General features: G+C 38.6%; 1 protein-coding gene across 1 annotated transcript in view; it reads right to left on the bottom strand.

Annotated features, from left to right (window-relative positions):
* SLC6A5 (solute carrier family 6 member 5) overlaps nt 1-23,429 on the bottom strand; it is a 97,311-nt gene that overhangs the window by 21,382 nt on the left and 52,500 nt on the right. Inside the window, exons 10-13 of the mRNA XM_060765736.2 lie at nt 19,209-19,333; nt 12,217-12,329; nt 11,808-11,939; nt 11,176-11,275 (exon numbers count right to left, since the gene is read on the bottom strand). Of these exons, the coding sequence (XP_060621719.2) occupies nt 11,176-11,275; nt 11,808-11,939; nt 12,217-12,329; nt 19,209-19,333 (470 nt within the window). The remainder of the gene's footprint in view (nt 1-11,175; nt 11,276-11,807; nt 11,940-12,216; nt 12,330-19,208; nt 19,334-23,429) is intronic.

A 23,429-nucleotide genomic window follows, 5' to 3' on the forward strand; every position in this document is an offset into this window, starting at 1 on the left:
TCTTATTGCGTTTTTAAACTGTGTTTTCCTACTGCCTTGGGAAAATGTTTCAGTTTGAACAATGACCTTCCTTTTGAAGTAAACTTATAAATTGACATTATTGATTCCTCCTTTAAAAAAAACTATGAGTGTGGCTGTTTTGTGATATGTATGGTTGCAGTTGAAAAGGGAAAATACCATGTCTATACAAAGCATTGTACAATGCTGGAAGAGTAAAGACATTATTGCAAATAATTTATGGTATATATGTTTAAGTGCAGATGTGCCCAAAAGAAGGGTGACTTGTTTCAAGGAAGACACCAATTGCACTGGAAGTACCTGGGTTTGAAGAATAGTTGAGAAAGCCATGGTTATAGAGTGTGAAACTCAGGAACCCTAGTGCACCTGAAAAACAATCTCTCTGACATTGACGAAAAGGCTATTAAAATGGAAGTCAGCAGAAGGGTTAGCACACACATTATACCCCCATCACTCTTGTTTCTGCTCCTGCCATCAGCCGAAACATTGCCTATTTATTGCCATTGACTGGCACCAAGTCTTGACATGGAAACAGCTTTTTCAGAGAACTGACAGGAAACAGCTTTTTCAGAGAACTGACAGAACTGAAGGGATTATTCTTTGACAAGATGGGTGTGCTCATCTCAATTACACCTTTGGATAAACAGGTATTGCAGGTTCTAATGGTTCTTTTAAAGCTTATATAACTCTTTAAACTAGATGTGACAGTGGGATGTAAAAGTGTATACACTTGAACCTCCAGATCCTCCATTCTGCATCCATGGATTCAATCATCCATGGATCAAAAGTGTGTGTGTGTACTTTTTGACAAATAGAGAGAGAGAGAAACATGGAGGCAGTGACAGACTTTGTATTTCTAGGCACAAAGCTTACTGCAGACATAGTCTGCAGCCAGGAAATCAGAAGTCATTTACTCCTTGGGAGGAGAGCAATGACCAATCTCGATAAAATAGTGAAGAGTAGAGACATCACACTTGCAACAAAGATCCGCATAGTTAAAGCAATGATATTCCCTGTAGCAATCTATGGATGTGAGAGCTGGACTATAAGGAAGGCTAAATGAAGGAAGATAGATGCTTTTGAACGGTGGTGTTGGAGGAAAATTCTGAGAGTGCCTTGGATCGCAAGAAGATCCAACCAGTCCATACTCCAGGAAATAAAGCCTAACTGCTCACTGGAGGGAAGGATATTAGAGGCAAAGATGAAGTACATACTTTGGCCACATAATGAGAAGACAGGAAAGCTTGGAGAAGACAACAATGATGGGGAACATGGAAGGACAAAGGAAGACGGGCCGACCAAGGGCAAGATGGACACATGGTATCCTTGAAGTGGCTGGTTTGACTTTGAAGGAGCTGGGGGTGGCCACAGCCAAAAGGGAGCTTTGGTGTGGGCTGGTCCATGAGGTCACAAAGAGTTGGAAATGACTGAACAAATAAAAACAACATATATATTTAAATCCGGAAAAGAAACCTTGATTTTATATGAAAGACATCATTTTCCCATGGATTTTGGCATTCATAAAGAATTGAGCAGGTGGTGCTGTATTAATATGTGATTTTCAGCTGAGCCCCCAGTGGTGCAAGGGGTGAAACCCTTGTGCCAGCAGGACTGTTGACTGACAGGTCAGTGGTTTGAATCCAGAGAGAGTGGGTTGAGCTCCCCCATACAGGGATATGAGAGAAGCCTCCCACAAGGATGGCAAAATATCAAACATCTGGGCGTTCTCTGGGCAATGTCCTTGCAGACGGCAAATTTTCTCTCACCAGAAGTGACTTGCAGTTTCTCAACTCGCTCCTGACACAAAAAACTGAGCTGTTATGATAATGGTAACATTTAATTCTAGTTTCATATTTATAATTTGTAGGTTTTTAAATTATATAGTTTTTTATGGTTGTGCACTGGACAACGAAGAGGAGGAGGATCATCCTGGATACTAAGAGCCCACAACATATTGGAAAAGATGCTTCTCCCAAACCACATCCAGGTCTCTTTCAAAGCACTGGGCTTAGAAGTTTGCTGCTTAATGACCCGAGTTATCATTGTTTGTGTATTTTGTACCATTATTTAGATTTATGCGTATCGCATTTGCTACTGAATTTCCTTTCCTCAGTCTGATGTTATTTCACGCACATTTGTACTTGTAAATGTTGGCCTCGGAGAAGTGCTGTTCCTATGGCAACCAGCTACACAAGCTGTTGTCCAGTGGAGGCCAGATGAAAGAAAACTAGGAAGGTTGCAGCATATGGCTGCTAATAAAATATACACACTTTCCTCACAAGGGAATGCAACTTTATTGTTTACAAAACAAATCAAAAAGTGTGCCTTCTGGGTTGTTTCTGCCCACAGCTGAGACCTGCACTCAGTACTTGTGAGTTCGGTCAACTGCTATAAAAAAAAGAAGAAGTAATAATCACAGAATGAAGGCAATTGGACAGCATTTGTCCGCATCTGTCTCTTTCTGATGGCTGAATGTAGCTGAGCTGTAAAGGTAATAAAGGTGAACATAAAGAATAATCTCATCCACAAAGACAAGGGCTACTTGGGGATCTCACTCAGGCCCCTTTCACACAGCTGAATAAAATCCCACATTTTCTGCTTTGAACTGGAATATATGGCAGTGTGGGCTCAGATAATCCAGTTCAAAGCAGATATTGTGGGATTTTCTGCCTTGATATCCTGAGTAATATGGCGGTGTGGAAGGGCCCTCAGTGAATGAAGAAGGAGAAATAAAACTTGGGACAAAATAATGTCCGAAGTGTTTTTACAACTAAAAGTTGCTAGATCTTCGGACTTTATCACAACCCACAAATTTTAGAGCTACAATTATTGTTTCAAGTTGTGTTGGTATTAAAGACTATCTGTATATATTTCAGATTTCAATATAAATGTCAAAAATACGTAGTATGATTTTACATAGGATTTGTGCTACATTAGAACAGTCAAGACAAATATCACTTAAGTAAAATAAACATTTATGCTTAAAAGTACCGAAGCTGTCCCGGTTATTGAATAGAAATACAGTGGGCCTTTAGTAATCGCTGGCATTTATGTCCAAAATTAACACCAAAATCCATGGATGCTCAAGTCCTTTTACCTACAATAGTGTAGTAAAATGGTAAAATCAAAGTTTACTTTTTTTGATTTTTTAAAAAATCTTTTCAAGCCCTGAATGGTTGAATCTGTGGATGCACAATCTGTGGATATGGAGGGGCAACAGTGACTGCAATGCATCCTAGAGGAACAGAAACAAATACTAATGAGAAACTGGAACACATTATTGGGTTGCTGTGAGTTTTCTGGGCTGTATGGCCATGTTCCAGAAGCATTCTCTCCTGATGTTTCACCCACATCTATGGAAGGCATTCTCAGAGGTTGTGAGGTCTGTTGGAAACTAGGAAAATGGGGTTTCTATGTCAATGGAATGTCCAGGGTGGGACAAATAACTCTTGTCTGCTTGAGGCAAGTGTGAATGTTGCAATTGGTCACCTTGATTAGCATTGAATGGACTTGCAGCTTCAAAGCCTGTCTGCTTCCTGCCTAAGGGAATCCTTTGTTAGGAGGTGTTAGCTGGCCCTGATTGTTTCCGTGCCTGAAATGCCCCCTTTTTTAGTGTTCCTCTTTATTTATTGTCCTGAATTTAGAGTTTTTAATTCTGATAGCCAAATTTTGTTCATTTTCATTGTTTCCTCCTTTCTATTGAAATTTTCCACATGCTTGTGGATTTCAGTGGCTTCTCTGTGTAATATAACATGGTGGCTGTTCAAGTGGTCCAGCATTTCTGTGTTCTCAAATAATATGCTGTGTCCAGGTTGGTTCAATAAGTGCTCTGTTATGGCTGACTTCTCAGATTGACTTAGTATCTTTCAAGTTTCTCGATTCGTGTTTGGGCAATGCTGCATTTGGTGGTCCCTATGTAGACTTGTCCACAGCTGCATGGTACATGGTAGAGAGACTGCTTCTGGAACATGGTCATACAGCCCGGAAAATTCACAGCAACCCAGTAGTTTGGGCCATGAAAGCCTTTGACAACACATGGAGCATATTAATTAGAATTAGAAAATATTAATTAGACATGCATAGTATTCTTTATGAAAATAATATCAAGTCTTAGTTAATGCTCTCTACCTGACAAAACTCCTTCACAACAGTTGTGAAGTTCATCTCTAGAGTTGTAATACTTCAAAAAGGCTTTCATAACTGAATGGTTTCAACTGTTTTTAACCTGGCATGTTTTGCTGGCTGTGCTACTATTTAATGCTGTACATCTGGGAATGATTTTACATTAAATTACATTTTGAAGTATAGGCATTCATGTTGTTGTGTGTATTCTTGATTTTTTTTATTTTTCCTATGTTATTATATTGCTTTTTATGTTCACCTTTTTTTTAAAAACGTATTTATTTTTGCTGCCTTGGGTAGAACAGGGAAGGCAGCCTATTAATACAAACATGTAATGAAGTCATCTCAACAATAGTAAGAGATAGGTGTGGTTAAAATTAAATGTTGAAGTTAAAGGCTGTCACTTCAACTCCAATAGCATGTTCACTTTTTATTTTGAATACAGTACTCCAGTATCTAGTGTAGTTTGCTGTAGCCCTGCCACTCAGTGGCCAAAGACAGAACAGCAGATTTTTACAAGATCAATCTTTATTATAAAAAAAAAATACATTCTTCATGGGTGTTGGAGGAAAAATCAAAAGAGCAATGTTTCTGGCTGTTGTCCTCTGTAATTTTATGGATTGTAGTTGTGTATAATGTTATGGATTGTTTACTAAACAAAATCATTGTTCAGTAAGGAACATTATACACCAAATCGTTAGGAACAAACAACAAAAACTCTTGAATTGTGTTTTGGTGGGTTTCTTTAGAATTGTTAAATACTGTATGAAAAAGAGGGTGGATTAAATAGGCCTTATGACAGCATGGAAATCTCTTCATTTTCCCAAATGGACTATTTTGAGGAACCAGTAAAGGAAAGGCAATATTCAATTATTTATGGGGGGCGGGGGGGGGGGGTTACCATCTGTTTGCAGACACCATAATGTGTACATTCAAAACCCTATGATACCGATAACCCCAAGTACTACTTAATATATTTAAAAAAACTGTTTAGGGATGTAGAGCCAAAATCTAACATAATGCTTGTACTTGTGTGCCTTCAAGTCATTTCTGAGGAATTGCAACTCTTAGGTGATCCTGTCATAGGGTTTTCTTGGCAAGATTTATTCAAATGGTATTTGCCCTTGCCTTCCACTAAGGCTAAGAGAATGTAACTTGTCCAAGGCCACCTGTTGGTTTCCATGGCTGATCAGAGGCCCCTTCTACACTGCCATATAATCCAGTTTATCAAAGCAGATAATTCACATTATCTGCTTTGAACTGGATTATATGAGTCTACACTGCAAATAATCCAGCTCAAATGATATAATCTGTATTTTATTTGGCAGTGCAGAAGGGGCTAGAGGTTTTAATCCTGATTTCCAGAATCCTGCCCCAATGCTTAGACCCACTACATCATACTGGCGCAGCTACCACATGGTTGTACAAACTGCATGTTCTGCAAAACCTTCCACCAATGCTGAAAATATGAAAAATACATCAAGCTTGTATTAATACAGTGACTTCCTTACCATGCACTCTGACATTTCACAGAGGGAAATCGGGACACAAGTGGCTGAGCAATATCAGAAAGCTTTTGAAGTGTCAAAAGCTAGTAATGAAGAGCAGGACACACAGTAGGAAAGGCTGCACCAGTTTGCTTTTTCCTGAAACCTACAGGAAAGGGAAAGCTCCCACCGCTCCTCTCGACCCTGCTAAGTCAACACAGTTAACACACTACTTTTGCAGTCTGAACCTAGTTTGCAGCAACTGAATTATGCTGAAGACAAAGAAAGTGGAAGATGGGAAGAGAAACTGGGACATTTTAAAAGCTGCTGAAAGAGGAAAATTAATCAGGACTTCCCCTGCCAAATTGGGACAATTGAAAAGTAAGTGTTACACAGGTTAAAGAATTTAGAAATATTTGTCACATAACAAAAGCTTTCAAAACTAAAGCAAAAAAGCTCAATGACAGCATTAAAAGACTTGCCATGTGGGATCTGTGGCTACAGGGGGTCCTGCAAATCTATAGCTGGGCAGAAGGATCAAAAAGACTGCAATGGTGTCACAGCAGTCAGTCAAACTAGACAGAGTTGCCCTAAAAGGTTTCAAGATACAAATGTGAATACAAACCTATATTGTATACACACAGCACCACAAAATATGCCCTATAGTAGTAAAACTACATTTAGGACTATCTGAAGGATAGTTGACAGGCTACCTTTTTGTATATAGGTACAACTATATCAGAAAGCATGTTTAAAACAAATAACAAGTGTATAGGGAAGTAGTTGATAAAGGATGGAAAGAGCTGGCACCAGATTGAGGGGATAAAGAGTTTGAAAAGAGAAAGTCAAGGATAGTGAAGTTAAAAGGATCCTAACAGTGTTGTTGATGAGGGGGTTTTTGGGGGGGGGGGCAAGATAGTCCAGTACAAGTAAGTCGGAGTTGCAAATATCTGACTTACAAATGACTCATAGTTAAGAATAGGGGGAGATAACAGGAAGGAAGAGAAACCTACACCTAAGAAGGGAAATTTACTCCTGTAAATTTCATGGGAAAAGGTGTCTCAACTGAAGCTTTGACTTACATACTAATTCAACGTAAGTGCAAACCTACATAACCAATCTTGTTCATAACTTGGGGACTGCCTGTAGTAACATCAGGGTTGGATGAGGTAAAATAATTTATGATAGAAAATGCACATATCTCTCACAATATGGTAACCTGGGCTTTTTAGAGGAATCATGTGATTTCTCTTCCTTGAATTTCTTTCCAAAGAGAAAAGGGCACAGCAATACGATTTCCTGACTCCTTTTCTTCTACTTCATATTCTCATCTAGCACTTGAACATGTGAACAGAGCAGATCTACTCCCAGACAACTAATCTTTACTGGTCCTTAAGCAGAACTAGGAATAAATAATTAGCAAAAAGAAAGAAAGTTGGGAATGCCTTGTTTGAGGCAGGAACAGAATCCTGTTTGTATCTCCTCTAAGCACCAATTTCTTACAGCTTGTAAGGAAGCTGTTTTATGAGAATTCCTTCCACTTCCAGCTAGGTCTATAATGTGTTTCTATTACAATAAAATAGCACAAAGGGGCAATACAAATCTTATAAGCAGGTCTTAAAGTTGAAATGCCTTACAATATATCCAGTGAGCATTCAATTCATTTACAGTAAGTCAAACCAGAAGATGTAAAGAGAGATGCCTGACACTTTAATGCTTCCTTCTTGAGACATACAGCGGTACACAATCACCCATTTCATAAACAACATCTGGTGCAATGATTTGGGATAGTGCAGTTGCTGCTCTAAATGACACAGGCAAAGGTGGGGGGACCCACTTCATCACAGATCCACAGACAATACAGTCAGTATGGATATTCTTCATTTCTGACTCAAGCAGCTTGTTTAGATCTAAATCTTTCTCTTGAATAAAGGCACATATGCCTTCCATTGGTTTCCATGGAAATAGGGTATGAGCATCCAATGGCTTTCAAACACAACTACTACTTTTTAATTGTAAAGAATGATGAGTTAATCCACTAGACATTTCATAAAGAGTGCCATTATTGGTATATTTCCATTTATCTAGATCTCTGTGGTTGTTTTTGTTTCCTTTTGAGGAGTCTGGTGGTGACACCCAAAGCCATTGCTCTCTAGGATTATTCCAGTTTTTAATAAAAGATGCAGTATTGCCTCAAAAAGTCAATCATGCCTTCATTTTATTCTCCTTTTTAAGATGTGAAGAGGTGTCAGGGTTCTGAAAATTTGGTTGGTGTGAACCAACAAAGTATGGGGAAAGGCAAGCAATGGTTCTGGCCCAACTTACCTGTCCAAACATATCTCTCCCTATGAAACGATTAGAGCGTTAAGATCTGCCAGGGAGGCCCTGCTCTCGATCCCATCCCCCTCACAGGCACAATTGGTGGGTACAACAGACAGGGCCTTCTCAGTGGTGGCCCCTCAGCTTTGGAATTCTCTCCCTCATGGCATTAGACTGCCCCCCCCTCCTGGTATTCAGGAAAAAGTTAAAGACCTGTTTATGGACCCAGGTGTTTGGGGAATAGTGCAATGTGGAATGAGACACAAATGTAGTAGCGCTATGATGACTATAGGTCTAGGTATGATATTTTAATCTGTTTTAATTGTATTTATATGTTTTTTCTGTTTTATTGCTCAATGTGTATATTTGTATGTTAATTTTGCCATCTGTGCTATAATTCAGTAGTGTGAACAGGGCCCTGCTTTGTGTTATTCTTCAGCACAATCACTGTGAAGCGCAAAAAGCTGCAATTTGCAGTATTTGGCATGGACCTATAAAGCTATTGTCAGGAATTTGGATACCCAGTCAGAATGACTGATCTGAAATTGACTGCACTGCCCTCAGACAGTGTCTTTCTATATCCTGGCTCCGTTGCTAGCTTGCCTTCCCACCTCCCCACTTGGACACTTGTTAACTAACAGCTATATTTCAGATGGCCATAACGCAGTTAAACCTGAGGATGTAAAGGCAGCACAGTATCACTACTCACAGAGCACTATATGTCATAACCTACCCAAAACTATTCAAGTCTGTTAAAATTTCCAAAGCTAGTGAAAAGGTAAAAGTGTCTATCCAGAGTGGGATGAAGAGGCAAGGAAACTGCAAATGATACCTCAGCAAAAGCATGTGTAAATTTTGGGGAATAGTTTTGCACATTGGGACAGCAGGTTCTAACTGAACTGGCAATGACTAAGCACCAAAGTGTTCTGAGAATTAGCCACAAAAAACAACTCAGTGAGCAACTCAGTGTAACAGAATCCATGCTAAGAACTCTTGAGAAAGGGAAGAACCTACAAGTGCTCAAATAAAGGAAGCTCTTCCATGCCTAGTAGTTATATCAGCTATCAGAAACAATTGCTGTGTATTTTTGAGTGATCCAACACAGCTTTTAAAAAAGATAATGAGAACCCTATCATGTAAACGATGCCAAGGTTTACCCACCTAGCTCAAGTTTAATTGCAATCAATTCCATTTAATTTATTGAGAGGACATGCCTAGACATATAAAAGAAGGTTTATTGAAGAGTTAGAGTATGGTTGAATGGAATGATACATGCATATTTTCAAATGCTTTTTGAGTTGATGAAAAGAAGTAGGGGAGAAGTGGCAACAGGATCTGTTTTGAAATCCCAGTCTCAGAGTATCCATTTTCCAGAAGGCAAATTATATGCTCATGTACTTGTATTTTGTATTTTGTGTATTTTGTTGCACTGCTAAGTGTTTTTGTAAGCTGCCTGAGTCCCTTCTAGGAGATAGTGGCAGGATATAAATAAAGTTTTATTATTTATTTATTTATTTATGATTAAACATTCATAGTCTCCATGTTACTAAACAGTATCTCTGTGGAAAACCGTGGATCATAGAATCATAGACTTGGAAGAGACCTCGTGGGGCCATCCAGTCCAACCGCCTGGACTGGAAAATCGCAAAGCACCCCTGACAGATGGCCACCAGTCTCTCTTTTTTAAAGCCTCCAAAGAAGGAGCCTCCACCACACTCAGTGGCAGAGAGTTTCACTGTGAACTCTCAGAGTTCCACTGAGAGTTTACAGTTAGAAAGTTCTTCCTCATGTTCAGGTGGTATCTCCTTTCCTGTAGTTTAAAGTCATTGTTCTGCATCCTAGTCTCGAGGACATTAGAAAACAAGCTTGCTTCCTCCTCCCTATGACTTCCCCTCACATATTTATACATGGCCATCATGTCTCCTCTCAGCCTTCTCTTCTGCAGGCTAAATATGCCCAGCTCTTTAACCCGCTCCTCACAAGGCTTAAGATAGGGATCAAGACAGAGGTGTTTCTATTTTTTGAGAGATGGTAAATATCCTGATCTCTGTGTACATTTCCAAAACTTTCTACTCTGTGGTTTTGGGGTAGACATCATTCTCACATGGTCCTGATCAGTTTAAAAGTCTTAAGACATAAATCAAGACATTGTTTTCCAGAGGAATAGACCAAATGAAACTTAATAAATATTTATGTACCATGTTCCCATTGATTAAATGGGTCTTCTCTAGCTGAAAGAAACAACTGGATTTGTACAGACCAATTGTGTTTCATTTAATATTATAGGTTTCAATAAAAAGTATATTTCCAGAAATTATTTGTGATTATAAAAGTTTAATAAACTTGTTTTCTAGTTAATCTAGCCAATCAGTGGATTTATGATTTATCCTGATCAAGACATCGCAAATCTTACTTTATCTGAAGATATTGGACAAAACGGAACTGTACTTAGCTGCAATGTCTTAATTACAAGGCAAATGTTTGTGTTATGACAACCCAAATACTCTTATCAAATTTGCCAGTGGAAGAGAAATTGGGTAGTTGTTAGGTGAGAATGCTGCATTCTGAACATACTTGTATGAAGCAGCATTAGGAAAGTTCAAAGGCTGGGTGTTTAAAAAGTTCTCATTTCTATCTGCCATATCTTCCATGCGTGCAGGAGCAGCACAAAGTTCATTAGTCTGGAATTAATAATATTGGTGAAGAAAAGTCCTGCTGGAAGACCCCACCCATTGGTTGTAATGGACTGTATTGTATACATATTCATATTGTTTCTAAATGAAATTGTTACAATTGCAAGGACATGGCTGTGCAATCATTCTTAAAATAAAATAAATTTAAGCCATTTTCAGAACTTGAAGCTTGCTTCCTGAAAGCCTGACTGCACAAATTTATGCCGGTTAATATGCTTCATCATTACTTGTACATTTCCCATTGCTATTAATTCTACATTCACATTAATTATAATTCACTGCTATCTATTGCAAATGACTTAATAATGTAACCTTCCCAGCTGTGGTGCTATGAGCGGAGCTAGGCTTTTCAAGTGGAATTCAAAATAATTGCTTGTATGTGCTCTTTAATGCTTATTTTGAAATGATGATGATGCCCTTAGTTTCTAATAAAGAAAAACATCTCTGTATTTTATTTATCCCATTTTCATATCAATTGATCACGTATCGACCATGCAACATTTGTGTGATGGACACATCACTTATGTTTTTCTTACCATAAATGTATGAAATGCCAACAAGTTCAAAAATGGCTATTATAACCAGAGAGTAAGAAGCTGCATAGGTGTCCACAAGCTGCAACATGTACATTCCACCCTAAAAATAAAATATGTAATTACTGACAGAAATCCACAAAGCTATTTGGAGCTTTTCTATCCAATAAGCCTGGCTAACAGGTTCAGATGTTGCACAGATTTGGGTTATTGCTGCTTCCCAAAGTGGCATAACTGAGGGGAACAAATCCAGTCTCTTGGAAAAGTGGAAGAACTTCACAGCCAATTCTGCTACCACTAGCAGAATGCTCTGTTTTTCAAGGATGACTGACACCAGTAGATTTATATATACACAACTCTTGTCACCAACAACATAGTGTAACTGGAACCTTCATGGAGGACATGGTCCCCCTAGTGGCAGAATGCCATCTGTGTCCTATGGTAACCCTAACAGCAAGTAGATCTGGAGGTTAGAACTGCTATGAAAACCTATTTTAAAAGTTCACTTGAGCTATACATTTTCTTTTCAAAGAGAATAGTTTCGTGGAGCTATTATTATTAACTGTAGCATCAGTCTTTTTCCACTGGAAGAATACATAGCACATAATTTGTCTATGTCAAGAAAATGCTTTTACCTGAGTGATCATAGGAAAGCCCATGATGAAAAAGGAAACACAGCATCCAAGAGTGAACAGAGGCTTGTGGGTACGTAAGTACTTTGGAAACTCGTCTGCAACTGATGTCACTATTGTCTCAATAGTGGCAAACTGGGAATGTCAGAGAAGAGAACAAGTTAAAAAAAAGTAAATGTAATAAAATACATAGCATTTCTAATCCTTTTCTTAAAACCAGAAAACAGAAGCTTTAGTATGCAGGCACTTTGAAGATTTTCTTGTTCACTCTTCAACTTAAAGAAAAGTCCATCCTTTAACAAAAACATCCCTGTCTTGAAGATGTAACCCCATATTACTCAACATACACATAATATTATGCATCATGTCCTCTAATGAACTACAGGAAAGTAGATGAAAAGCCCAAATTTACCATGGTGTCCAAGCCAAGTGTTAGGAGCATCAAGAAGAAAATAATAGCCCAGAATGGAGAAAGAGGAAGCCGAGTTAAGGCTTCAGGATATACTACAAAGGCAATTCCAGGACCTGAAAGTAAGAACACAAGAAACAGATATTGTTATGTTGGTTTATAATACCAAATAAATTTGAATTATTTTAGTTTCTGCATCCTGCTTTCCAAGTTCATCACTTCATCAAATGGTCACTGAATATGTGACGGTGTTGCAGTGCTAAAGCTCTTTAAGAGATAACTCTTTACTCTTTTTCTTTAAGAGATAACGCTCAAAGAGAGAGTGGGCGATAAAAACTGTAAAGGGATACCAAATGGCATTTGGATTAAAATATATTACAATAAAAGAATGAGAGAGAGACAGAAACATTTTGAAAATATTTTCATTATGCTCTGATGCCTCTTAGGAACCTCACTATTTCATACTATTCTAAACCAGGGGATTGAACTGGATGGCTCATATGGTTCTCCCAATGCTATGATTTAAAGATAGCAGGAGAAGATTGCAACTTATTGAAAAGTGAACAGACAATCTTTAGGGCTTTTTACACTACACAATTATGTTTCCACTTTAAATGCCATGACCACATCCTATGAAACCCTGTGTGCATTTTGGTGAGGCACTAGAGGAGCTCTCTGCCTAAGAATTCTGAATACCTGTCCCTACACTTACAATTCCAGAATTCCATGGGATATAATCATGGTAATTAAAATGGAATCTTAGCCCTATAATTGTTAATTGTGAAAAGTCCCTTTTCTTTGGCCAGGGAAAGGACAGTTTAGTACATTTGAGGCTTCAAAAGGGGGTTTGCATGCAACCAAAGGGCAATAGTACACCCACTTCATTCCAAAATATTTTTGATGCATGGGCCCTGGAATAATTATTTTTACATTGTTTCACACAGGCCCGTAGCCAGAATTTTGATTCGGGGGGGGGGGGGGGCTGAGTTTGTTTCAGGGGGGGCTGAGTCTGAGTGAAAGAGGGTCTACCCTAGCAAACCTTTTGAATTGTTACCCCAATACCCCCATGCATATGGGATATATTGAGTATAGTGATCAGATCATGATATGAATAAACATAGCAGTTTAAATAATGCACCAGTAAGGTCTTTTCGTGAACCACCATGAGAATTTGGGGGGGGGGGGGGCTGAAGCCCTCAAGCCCCCCCCCCCCCCCCCGGCTACATGCCTGGTTTCACAGGATGTTGTGAATGTTGCTTACTTACACATTTTCAGGGGGAGGGCAAATTTCACCTTCAATCTATTATCATCAAAACATCCTTAAATATGAATCATAGAATCAAAGAGTTGGAAGAGACCTCATGGGCCATCCAGTCCAACCCCCTGCCAAGAAGCAGGAATATTGCATTCAAATCACCCCTGACAAATGGCCATCCAGCCTCTGCTTAAAAGCTTCCAAAGAAGGAGCCTCCACCACACTCCGGGGCAGAGAGTTCCACTGCTGAACGGTTCTCACAGTCAGGAAGTTCTTCCTAATGTTTAGGTGGAATCTCCTCTCTTGTAGTTTGAAGCCATTGTTCCGCGTCCTAGTCTCCAAGGAAGCAGAAAACAAGCTTGCTCCCTCCTCCCCGTGGCTTCCTCTCACATATTTATACATGGCTATCATATCTCCTCTCAGCCTTCTCTTCTTCAGGCTAAACATGCCCAGCTCCCCAAGCCGCTCCTCATAGGGCTTGTTCTCCAGACCCTTGATCATTTTAGTCGCCCTCCTCTGGACACATTCCAGCTTGTCAATATCTCTCTTGAATTGTGGTGCCCAGAATTGGACACAATATTCCAGATATGGTCTAACCAAAGCAGAATAGAGGGGTAGCATTACTTCCTTAGATCTAGACACTATGCTCCTATTGAGGCTCTTATATGTACACTGAATTAGAAGTGTCCTCCATGTGTTCATAGAAACTTACTCCTAAATAGATGTGTGCAAGTTAGATTGCAGATAGTCTTTGCTTTATCTGAGAGGGCTCAAGGACAATAATTATCTTGATGTTTCTTAGTGCTTGGCCATTTAGTACACTGTTGATTAATAATTCCTGAGGAGAAAAATATAGAGCAATCCTGGCAGTCCAATTTCTCAAAGTCATTTCAGTAGAGATTCCTCACATTTTCCCATGTTTCAAGGTCCAGACATAGAGAAAACAATGACTTTCTGATAGTGAAGTCTTCTTCACTATCCCTTTATGTTATACTTACCACACATAGATGTCTACCTACCACCACCACTAGTTTTGATTGATGCAAGGCTGCTCCATTTCAGCAGCAAAAATTGCTAATTTTAATATGCACTTTACAAAATGTTTGGGATATCCTTGACAAACATTAAAAGTATTGCTGGTGGAAAAATATTTTTATTGCTGTGATGCCTTGCAAGCAGCTCGCTTTAAAACCTGCTGTTAACTGGCAGTTTTTCTGGGCAAAAAGGCTTAGGGGACCTTATATATTCATGAGCATGCTCTTTCATCTCTTGATTAAAGATTTCTTCTTGACTGCTGTAGATAAGAAGGTTGTTTGCTCTAGCATTTCGCATCTGAAAATTAAATTAAGGAATCAAAATAATGAGTTCCTAGTATTCATCATACCCTCTGGGAAAATTTAATTGAAGAAAATGAAATTGCAAATCTCCCTTGATTGGGATTCTCTAAATTAATCTCATGGGCAAGTGAGAGTTATGACCAGCAAGAGTAGGATATATATTTGACCAACTACTGTATGTCTATAACTTTTTGCGTAAAACAAACATTTTTCCTTTTCTCAGAATCAGTCGACATTTAAGCAATGGGCCCATTCATTATATGACTACCACAAAGCAGAATATAACTACTTCCATTACTACTTCCAATTATCTCACATTTTGTACTTTTCACTTTTATTGTGGTATGTCTCAAAATAACACATATAGTCATGTATAAGTTGACCTGTAATGTAAGTCAGGGTTTGAGGGCCAATATTATGGATTTTGAAATGACCTATGGAGTCAAGGATCATTTCACAGAGAAGGAAAACACTAATGCTGCATCAGGGGACCACCTGCCTTGACCATCACTGCTGCCATTTCCCTGCCCAGGCTTTTTTAAAAACCAGAAACAGAGGGTCTAGAGAGGGTCAGTGCTTCTTTTAGGTTCTCCTAGGATTGAAATAATCTTTCTCTTCCCTTTCCCATTCTACTCAGATCAGAGTTTAGCTATGGATAAGCTATGGATGCATGGATAAGTCAAGCCAGGTTTTTTGTGTTGATTTTTTTACTTAAATTTCTAAACTTATACATGAGTATACAGGCTACACATTCTGCCAACTGCTGAAGTCATTTGGTTCTGCAGTCTTTGCTTTTGTCCGCATTAAAGAGATAGACACTTTGTTATCATGTCAGAAGCAAATTGAGAATATACTGCAAGTCGCTTCTGGTGTGAGAGAATTGGCCATCTGCAAGGATGTTATCCAAGGGATGCCCATATGTGTTACCATCCTGTGGGAGGCTTCTCTCATGTCCCTGCATGGGAAGCTGGGGATGACAGATGGAAGCCCGACCTGTCTCACAGATTCAAACCACCAACCTTCAGGTCTTCAGATCAGCAGTTCAGCCAGAACTAGGGAATATTTAGCAATATACCCATAGTACTGTTCTTTCTATTTCCTTCATCCACTGTTTTGTTGTCATGTGCCTTCAAGTTATTCCTGATTCGGTGACATGAACCTCTAATGAGGCTTTCTTGGCAAGATTTGTTCAAAGATTAGTCTTTGCTGTCTTCTGAAAAGAAGGCTGGATCTACGCTGCCATATAATCCAGCTCAAAGCAGATAATCTGAATTCAAAAACTGGATTATATGGCAGTTTTGATGGGGCCTAAGAGAATGTGATTTGACCAAACTCATCCAGTGGATTTACATGGCTTAGTGGGGATTTGACCCTTGGTCTCTTGGTTTCTTGTCCAATACACAAACCACTGCACCCTACTAGCTCTCTCCATCCACTAGGTTCCTGAAAGGTCATTTTGTGGCCCTGTCTTTCATGTTATCTGACAAATGTAGGATTTCTTCTGCAATTCTTGTACCTTGGCAAATGACAATGTGTCTCAGTTTTGCATGTGTAGCTGTTATTTTGCTAGGTATGCGTAGCTGTTATTTTGCTAGGTATATTCTGTCAATAACTGGACAGAATGTTAGTCCATTTGATGAAAAAGAGACTACATTTCTCCACCGAACAAAACTGTCAGAAATGGCAGACAAACATGGGGTGTTTGTCTAAAGTGGATAATTCCATTCTTCCAGTCTGTGAAAATGAATGACTTGCATTGTTTAGATTGTAAAACAAGCAACAGAGGTCACATCAGTCAGGAAAACAAATGCCTGCCCTGAAATGGCTGCTTCCCCTGCAACAATTGGCAGTATGTTTTTCCAAAAGTGTTTTATGGGAAGCTGAAGAGGTATTATCAAGCTAACACCTTTCATGTTTAAAGAACAGGAACAGTGTGTTGCAACAGAAATAAGGGAAGCTGGGACTTCTGAACATTTTAGACATGTGGGAGGGAAAAGCAGGGAGATCCAACAAGCTTCAGTTTGTTTCCTTTTTTACAAACTCTCTTACCTCTGAGAGAGGTTACTTAATAGCTTGCTTTAAATGTGCATTTTCTTTATGTCTCAAATGTACTGGCCATTGGGAAAGAGTTTTTTTCCAAGGGAGGAGAAATGATTAATGTGATGATTTTACATGAGAAAAAGCAAGAAACAAATTTTGGGACTCAAAAGAGGGGTTGTGACTACTATGAAATACAGTGTGCATCTATTCCAATAGTCTAAGTTGTTGCACCGGAGGAGATAAAGAATGGTTCCATGCAGTGGGGAAGGAACAGAACTGTATTTGTTAGAAATGATTACAAACATCATATAATTAAAATAAATAAGACTACATAATACTTTATTCAGTTACTGAATAGAATGTCTCATGGTGCTATATGGCTTATGTTGAAAAAAGAACGTATTTTACATGTGATTTATAATTCTACTTAAAATTATGGAATCTATACATTTATTATCAGATGTGCAAACTGCTATTCCACACATGAATTTCCAGGAAAAAATGGCAGCTGTGACAATCAGATTTTAGGCCCTTTAACTGGACTTTATTCAGGCTGCAGTCCATGCCTTTTGTAGTTTTGATTTGTGAGACAAGAAGCACAGAGGAACCAAAGGTACTTGCAAATCTCCCACACTCTTCAAATGTTCCATTTTAAACTGAACACACAGTGTTTCAATTGTGTGTTCAGATATGAGAGGATCATGTTGTTTATGACATATAAGATCCATCACTAGACCTAGGACATTCAGATAATACCACAGCAAATATTTGAAAGCAAGCACCTCACGGTCCTGAGATGGATTTGGAAAGGCATAATTCTCCATATGACAATTTCTGGATTCTTTTCCTTTGACCCCCCTTTGTGAAATCTCAAAAATAAAATGCTCTCAAAGATTATGTGCTTTCCTTTGCACAGAGATGTGTTAGCTCTTCTTTGGTGCTTCTATCACTCCTTTTTACCATTATAAAATAAAGAAAACAATGAAAAGGGTATTTAATAAGAGGGATTCAACTGGTAAGCCAGCATGTTGCCATGAGTGTTGGACCAGAACTCTTGGAGACCAGAACTGAATCCTTATTGAGCCACCTTTGGCAAATCACACACTTTTATCCACAGAGTATGGCAATGACAAATCTTTTGTGAATAAATCTTGCCAATGAAATCTTATGATAAGATTGCCATCAGTGTTAACTTGGAGCAACGTTAAATAGATTTGAGTAGTAATAACGTGGATTCTAGCCATACTGTTCCTTTTTCCAGATTCAGAACATAACTTAGGAAGACTCAGCTATAATTTATTTTTAGGTTTTCCTTTACTACTAGTACTACTAGACATCATTGCTATCCTGTCCACTGTTTCTGAGATTCACTAACAATCCAGGAAAACCCAAGTTCATATGGGTCTTTGATCAGCTTACTTTAGGAGAGCCCTTGGTGTCCATCTCCTGACATTTTTGACCTGAGAACATAATGCTCCTATCACCAGATGGAGATGGCATGTCTACAACTCTGGTTGTTAAGATTATGCTCCAACTAGCATTTCCCATAGTGATGACAGCCCTGTCCTAACTCTCCTTTTGAGAGCATATTCTGCTTTTCCTGATGTGACTCAGCTTTCTCTACATTACTTTGAACAGTCAGCAAGCTGTGAACTCTACTGCATTCATCTCTCCAGGCCTCAAACAAAGCCATGATGACAGCACCACTCAATATTTATATATTCCTGTCAAAATACGCAGTGTTCTACAAAGTAATGTAAGCCAAAGATGAGCATTTTGTTCATGATGATTATAATTTAAATTTTTACAGTGGTTGGTATATAGCAGAGAGAAAGACTATGGCAAAGAAACAATGCAAAGCTGAATAAAAATGATTCAGATTGTCTGAGAATTTATTGTAGCTATCCAGATGCATGACAAAGGTATGTTCCTTCAAAATAAGATAATACAAGCAGAATGGTTTACCCAAACAGCTTAGTTCCAGCTGCTCTAAGCAGCCCCATGAGACATGACTCAAAGAGAATATGGATAATGCACTTATCTATTTTTATTGATATAATTCATCCCAAGATCCACAATAATGATGTGTTAAGTATTACCAAGTTGGGAAACATATGATGACTCTCAACCTGTAATTGTACACTCATAAAAAGGAGAAGATGATCTGAAAGTATATGATACTTTTTTAAGGGTGGTGATTAGAGTTTATCTATTAGCACCTAGAAGTGGTACCATTTTGGCCCTTAACTTACAAAAGGGTCCAACTTGTGTAGCTACAAGTTGACTTGCACAGAGATCAAACAAACATTATTCAGTATTGAAAAACCAATTAACTAGAGTTGTACAAAAACAAACAACTATACCTTGGTCTGCAACATCTTCAATGTCAACTTTGAGCTCATTTGCCATGAATCCAATAACTGAAAAAATGACAAAGCCTGCAAATATACTCGTGGCACTGTTGGTGCAAGTTACTATCAAGGTGTCCCTGAGGAAAAAGGAGGGAAAAACAGATTTTGGTGATGTTAACAAGCAAATTAGATATGACTATTTATAACAGTTATAACAGTGGTATTAATGGTGAAGTGTCAGTATACCAGTTAAAGAAACTATTGTATACTTATTTTAAGTAAATAATAAGCCATACCCCTCCCTTCTATACAAGATAAATACATTAAATTTAATCTATTCTGTTACTATCATACAGCTTATCAATAACAAGTAACCCAAGTACAACTTCCTATTATGGAGGAGTTAACTGTAAAATGTATTTTAGAGATAGCAGTAGCAAAATGAAGAATGTTTTCAGCATAATAATTTGAGACTTTTACCCTGAAGAGAATGATAACTGTGATTTTAGTGCACTCCATAATGCTATTACTATGCATATAGTAAACTTTGGTGAACTTAATTTTTAAAAACCCTGAAGTCACTTACTTCCTTCACATCCATGCCTTTAGGATGAGAGGCTTCACACTAACTGATGAAGAGATGACTACATCATTCTACGTGGTTTATAAATAAGCACAGAACAAAGGGGGTTAATGTCTAGCTAGAGTGTTATTTTTGAATGTGAAGATCCCAGGTTCAAAAGGCTATTTGGCTATGAAAATCACTGCATAATTAAATCTCTCTCAAACTATTCAGAGAGTTGCTTCAGGGACAAGCTTCTCTTCTTAAGTGCTGGAGGGAGATACAAGCATAATAAACAAAAAAATAGCTGGAAGAAATGTCACATGTGTATACAATTTGGATTGACAACATTTTTAAAATGATGAAAGATGTATCAGGGAGGAATATTACATTAGAACAAGTCATGAGCTATCCTTCAGTAACCACTAAGCTCCTGAAGCAATATACTTGAAGAAATCACTCAGAGGATAAGCAAAAAAAAAATCTGTCTATATGTGTTACATCTTTGGGCCTTCTGAAAAAGATAGGTAATTCCATGACACTTTAGTGTTTATTCATGAAAGCACTCAGCTTCCCGTGGGTTTAAGTGGGCTATCCTCCCATGCTACTTCTTTACCGGGTTTAGAAACCTCTTATTTCCCTGCTGACCATAACTTTTCATTTCTTTTCTGCTTTCTCTTCCTAGCCAAAACTTCCTTGTTGGTCTCCCTTCCCTCTTTAAATGTGCATTCAGTCTTTCATCCTCCTTACTGTTTTCCCCGCCTTAGCAGGCATCAGCAAAGTTACTCTCTCTAAGGGATGCCATCTTCTAGTTGCCTCTAGTGTATGTTATTGTTCTTTATGGAAATCGGGTAGTGAATCATGAGACAATAAATTGCCATTGAAACCTTTTCTTTTGAACCATGTTTTATCTTCATAGAACTCTTGTGCTTTCAAAACTGCAGGAGATGTATATATTCAATCATCTATTCAGCAAGAAACTAGGTTACACAGAAGTTCAACCTATGCTGTGGAAACAGTGAGATAAACCAAAGAAGTTTCGATAATCTCACTCCGTCTGCCTCTGGCCCTATCTACACTGCCATATAAAATCCAGATTATCTGGTTTGAACTGGATTAAATGGCAGTGTAGAATACAATAATCAAGTTAAAATCTGGATTTTATATGGCAGTGTTGATCCAGCCTGGAAGACTGAGGGGCCTTTCAGTTGATACTTGTGGCTGTCAAAAATGAAAGGTGCTAAAGATATCCAAGGGTTCGTTTACACTACAGAAGAACAATTGTTTCACTTTTACTGTCCTGGTTCAATCCTATGGAATTCTGGTGGTTGTTGTATGGTGAGGCACTGGCAGTGCCTGGCTGAGAACCAAAAATGCCTCTCACTAAACTGCAAATCCCAGGATTCCACAGGATGGACCTATGATAATTATAGCAGATTAATGATTTATACAGCTTGAATATCCCTTATCCGAAATGCTTGGGACCAGAAGTATTCTGTATTTTAGATTTTGTGGGGTGAGGATTATAAAATTCTTGCATTGGAAATATAGTGAAGATGAGGCCCATGGCTAAACACCAAATTTATTTATGTTTCATCAACGCCTTATACACATCACCTGAAGGTAATTTTACACCCAACATGGGACAAAGTTGGTGTACATTGAACCTTTAGAAAGCAAAGGTGTCAGTATCTTAGACACCAATATGGATAGTTTTGGAGTATTTTGGAATGCTCAACATGTTGTTCTCTAGTGTGAACAGGGCCCTCAAGATTTTGGATGAGGGCAGTCTGCACCCACCCAAGTTCCTATGTGGACCAGACCATTTAAAACAGCAATGCTGCATAGTCAATACAACCAAGGTATCTTTTACAAAACTTTTCAAAAGTTCTCTTTTGCAGAATAATTGTTGAAATATATGTATTGAGTTTTCTGCCCCTACAGAGCAGAAAACATGCAAAGTCCCAACATTGCTAGAAAGTATTGATGAGCATAAGCAGCAACAACAACTGTATGTGTATATGTGTGGTTGCATATATGTACATATACATGTATTAATAAAGCTGTTAATCAAAAATGTAAATGAAGGTATTTCCTCCAACAAAATATCAAAAGCTTCTGTTCCAGTGACATTTATATATTAAATGATGAAAAGTAGACTGGAAACCTGCCAAGAAAGGCACCCTGCAGTTTTATAGGAATCTCTAAGGGAGAAAGAACCCTTAAACAAAATAATGCAATCTATTATCATTTCTCCTTCCTGCTGAGCCTTGATAATGTTAACTACAGATGCAGATTGCTGTGTTCTAATCTTTTTCTCAAGAAAACTTTTTTTTTTGGCTCTATATCAATTTCAGATGAAAAGAAGCTCAGTTAGAAAGTTTATTACTCACACGGAATATTAAAATGAGATATGTGTGGCACCATAAACTGTTAGAGTTTCAAGATGATTCAAGCTGAAATGCACTAAAGGGTGGTGTGTTAAAAATGAAATTAAAGTTGTGTTTGCTGTGCTGGGAAAAATTATGAGGTGAAAGTAGTTCATTTCATTATTTTTCTTTGCATTGTAATTCAGCACGTTTATATGCAAAAATGATAGAAGAGGAAGGAAACACTATATTTCACTACTATCTCAGTTTCATAAATTCCATAAACGAATGAACCTGGGCAGCATCAGTCTGGGGCTGATCCTATGACTGGGTATTTAGCATGAGAGACACAACTACAATGTTTCTGCCATCATGGCCAAAACTGACTATTATGCTTTAATAGCACCCCCCCCCCCCCAGACTGGGTGGGGGGACTGATCACTGTGGGGATAGAAGAAAATAGTAACTTCCAGAAAGCTTAACTCCACTTTATGTTGACTTAACTTCATTTTATTCTGGTATTGTATCTGTATCTGCATGTGTGTGTGTGTGTGTGTGTGTGTGTGTGTATCAGCATATAGTGGAGCTGAGCTTTTGTATGCCACTAAGAGAATGCTGGCAATATGTGAAGAAGTGATCACAGTTTTCTTCTCATGTGTCGTTGTGTGCCTTCTAGTAATTTCCAGCTGATGATAGTCCTGAGGCGAATCTATCACATGGTTTCCTTAACAGGATTTCTTCAGAAGATATTTGCTTTTTCCTTCCTCTGAAGCTAAGTGAGTGTGAATTGCTGAGGTCACCCAGTGGATTTCAGAAAGAAGTCAAATACTAGTCACCAGAGTCATAGAACATTTAGACTGGGATTGGCCAGATCTGGCAGGGCCCAGCATGGAGCGTGGGAAACATGTTGCCCCATGCCCCGCATCACCAGGCTTTCCCCTCACCACATCCCATTGGAGGAAGTGTCCACCACACAGCTTCTCCCCAATTGTTGCCTGTGCAACATGGGAAGCCTCCTGCATTGCCATGACAGCGGCTTATGATGCTCCCTCTTCACTTGCACCATGGAGCCCCGCTGGAAATAGATCTATACCATAGGATGAGAGCTGGCAGCCTCCGTGCCGCAAGTGAAAAGGAAGCATCATATGACTGGCAATTTTGCCCATCTGATAAGCTTAACAGTACAATGCTCAGTGGCTACAATCCTTTAAATGTGATAACAATTGTGTGGGACCTGATCTAAGATAGTGCTTTTGGTGGTGATTTTTAAAAAAACCTGCAATAAGATTTACAAGGGCCCCA

The sequence above is a fragment of the Anolis sagrei genome, chromosome 1, assembly GCF_037176765.1.
Source record: "Anolis sagrei isolate rAnoSag1 chromosome 1, rAnoSag1.mat, whole genome shotgun sequence".
Taxonomy (NCBI): domain Eukaryota; kingdom Metazoa; phylum Chordata; class Lepidosauria; order Squamata; family Dactyloidae; genus Anolis; species Anolis sagrei.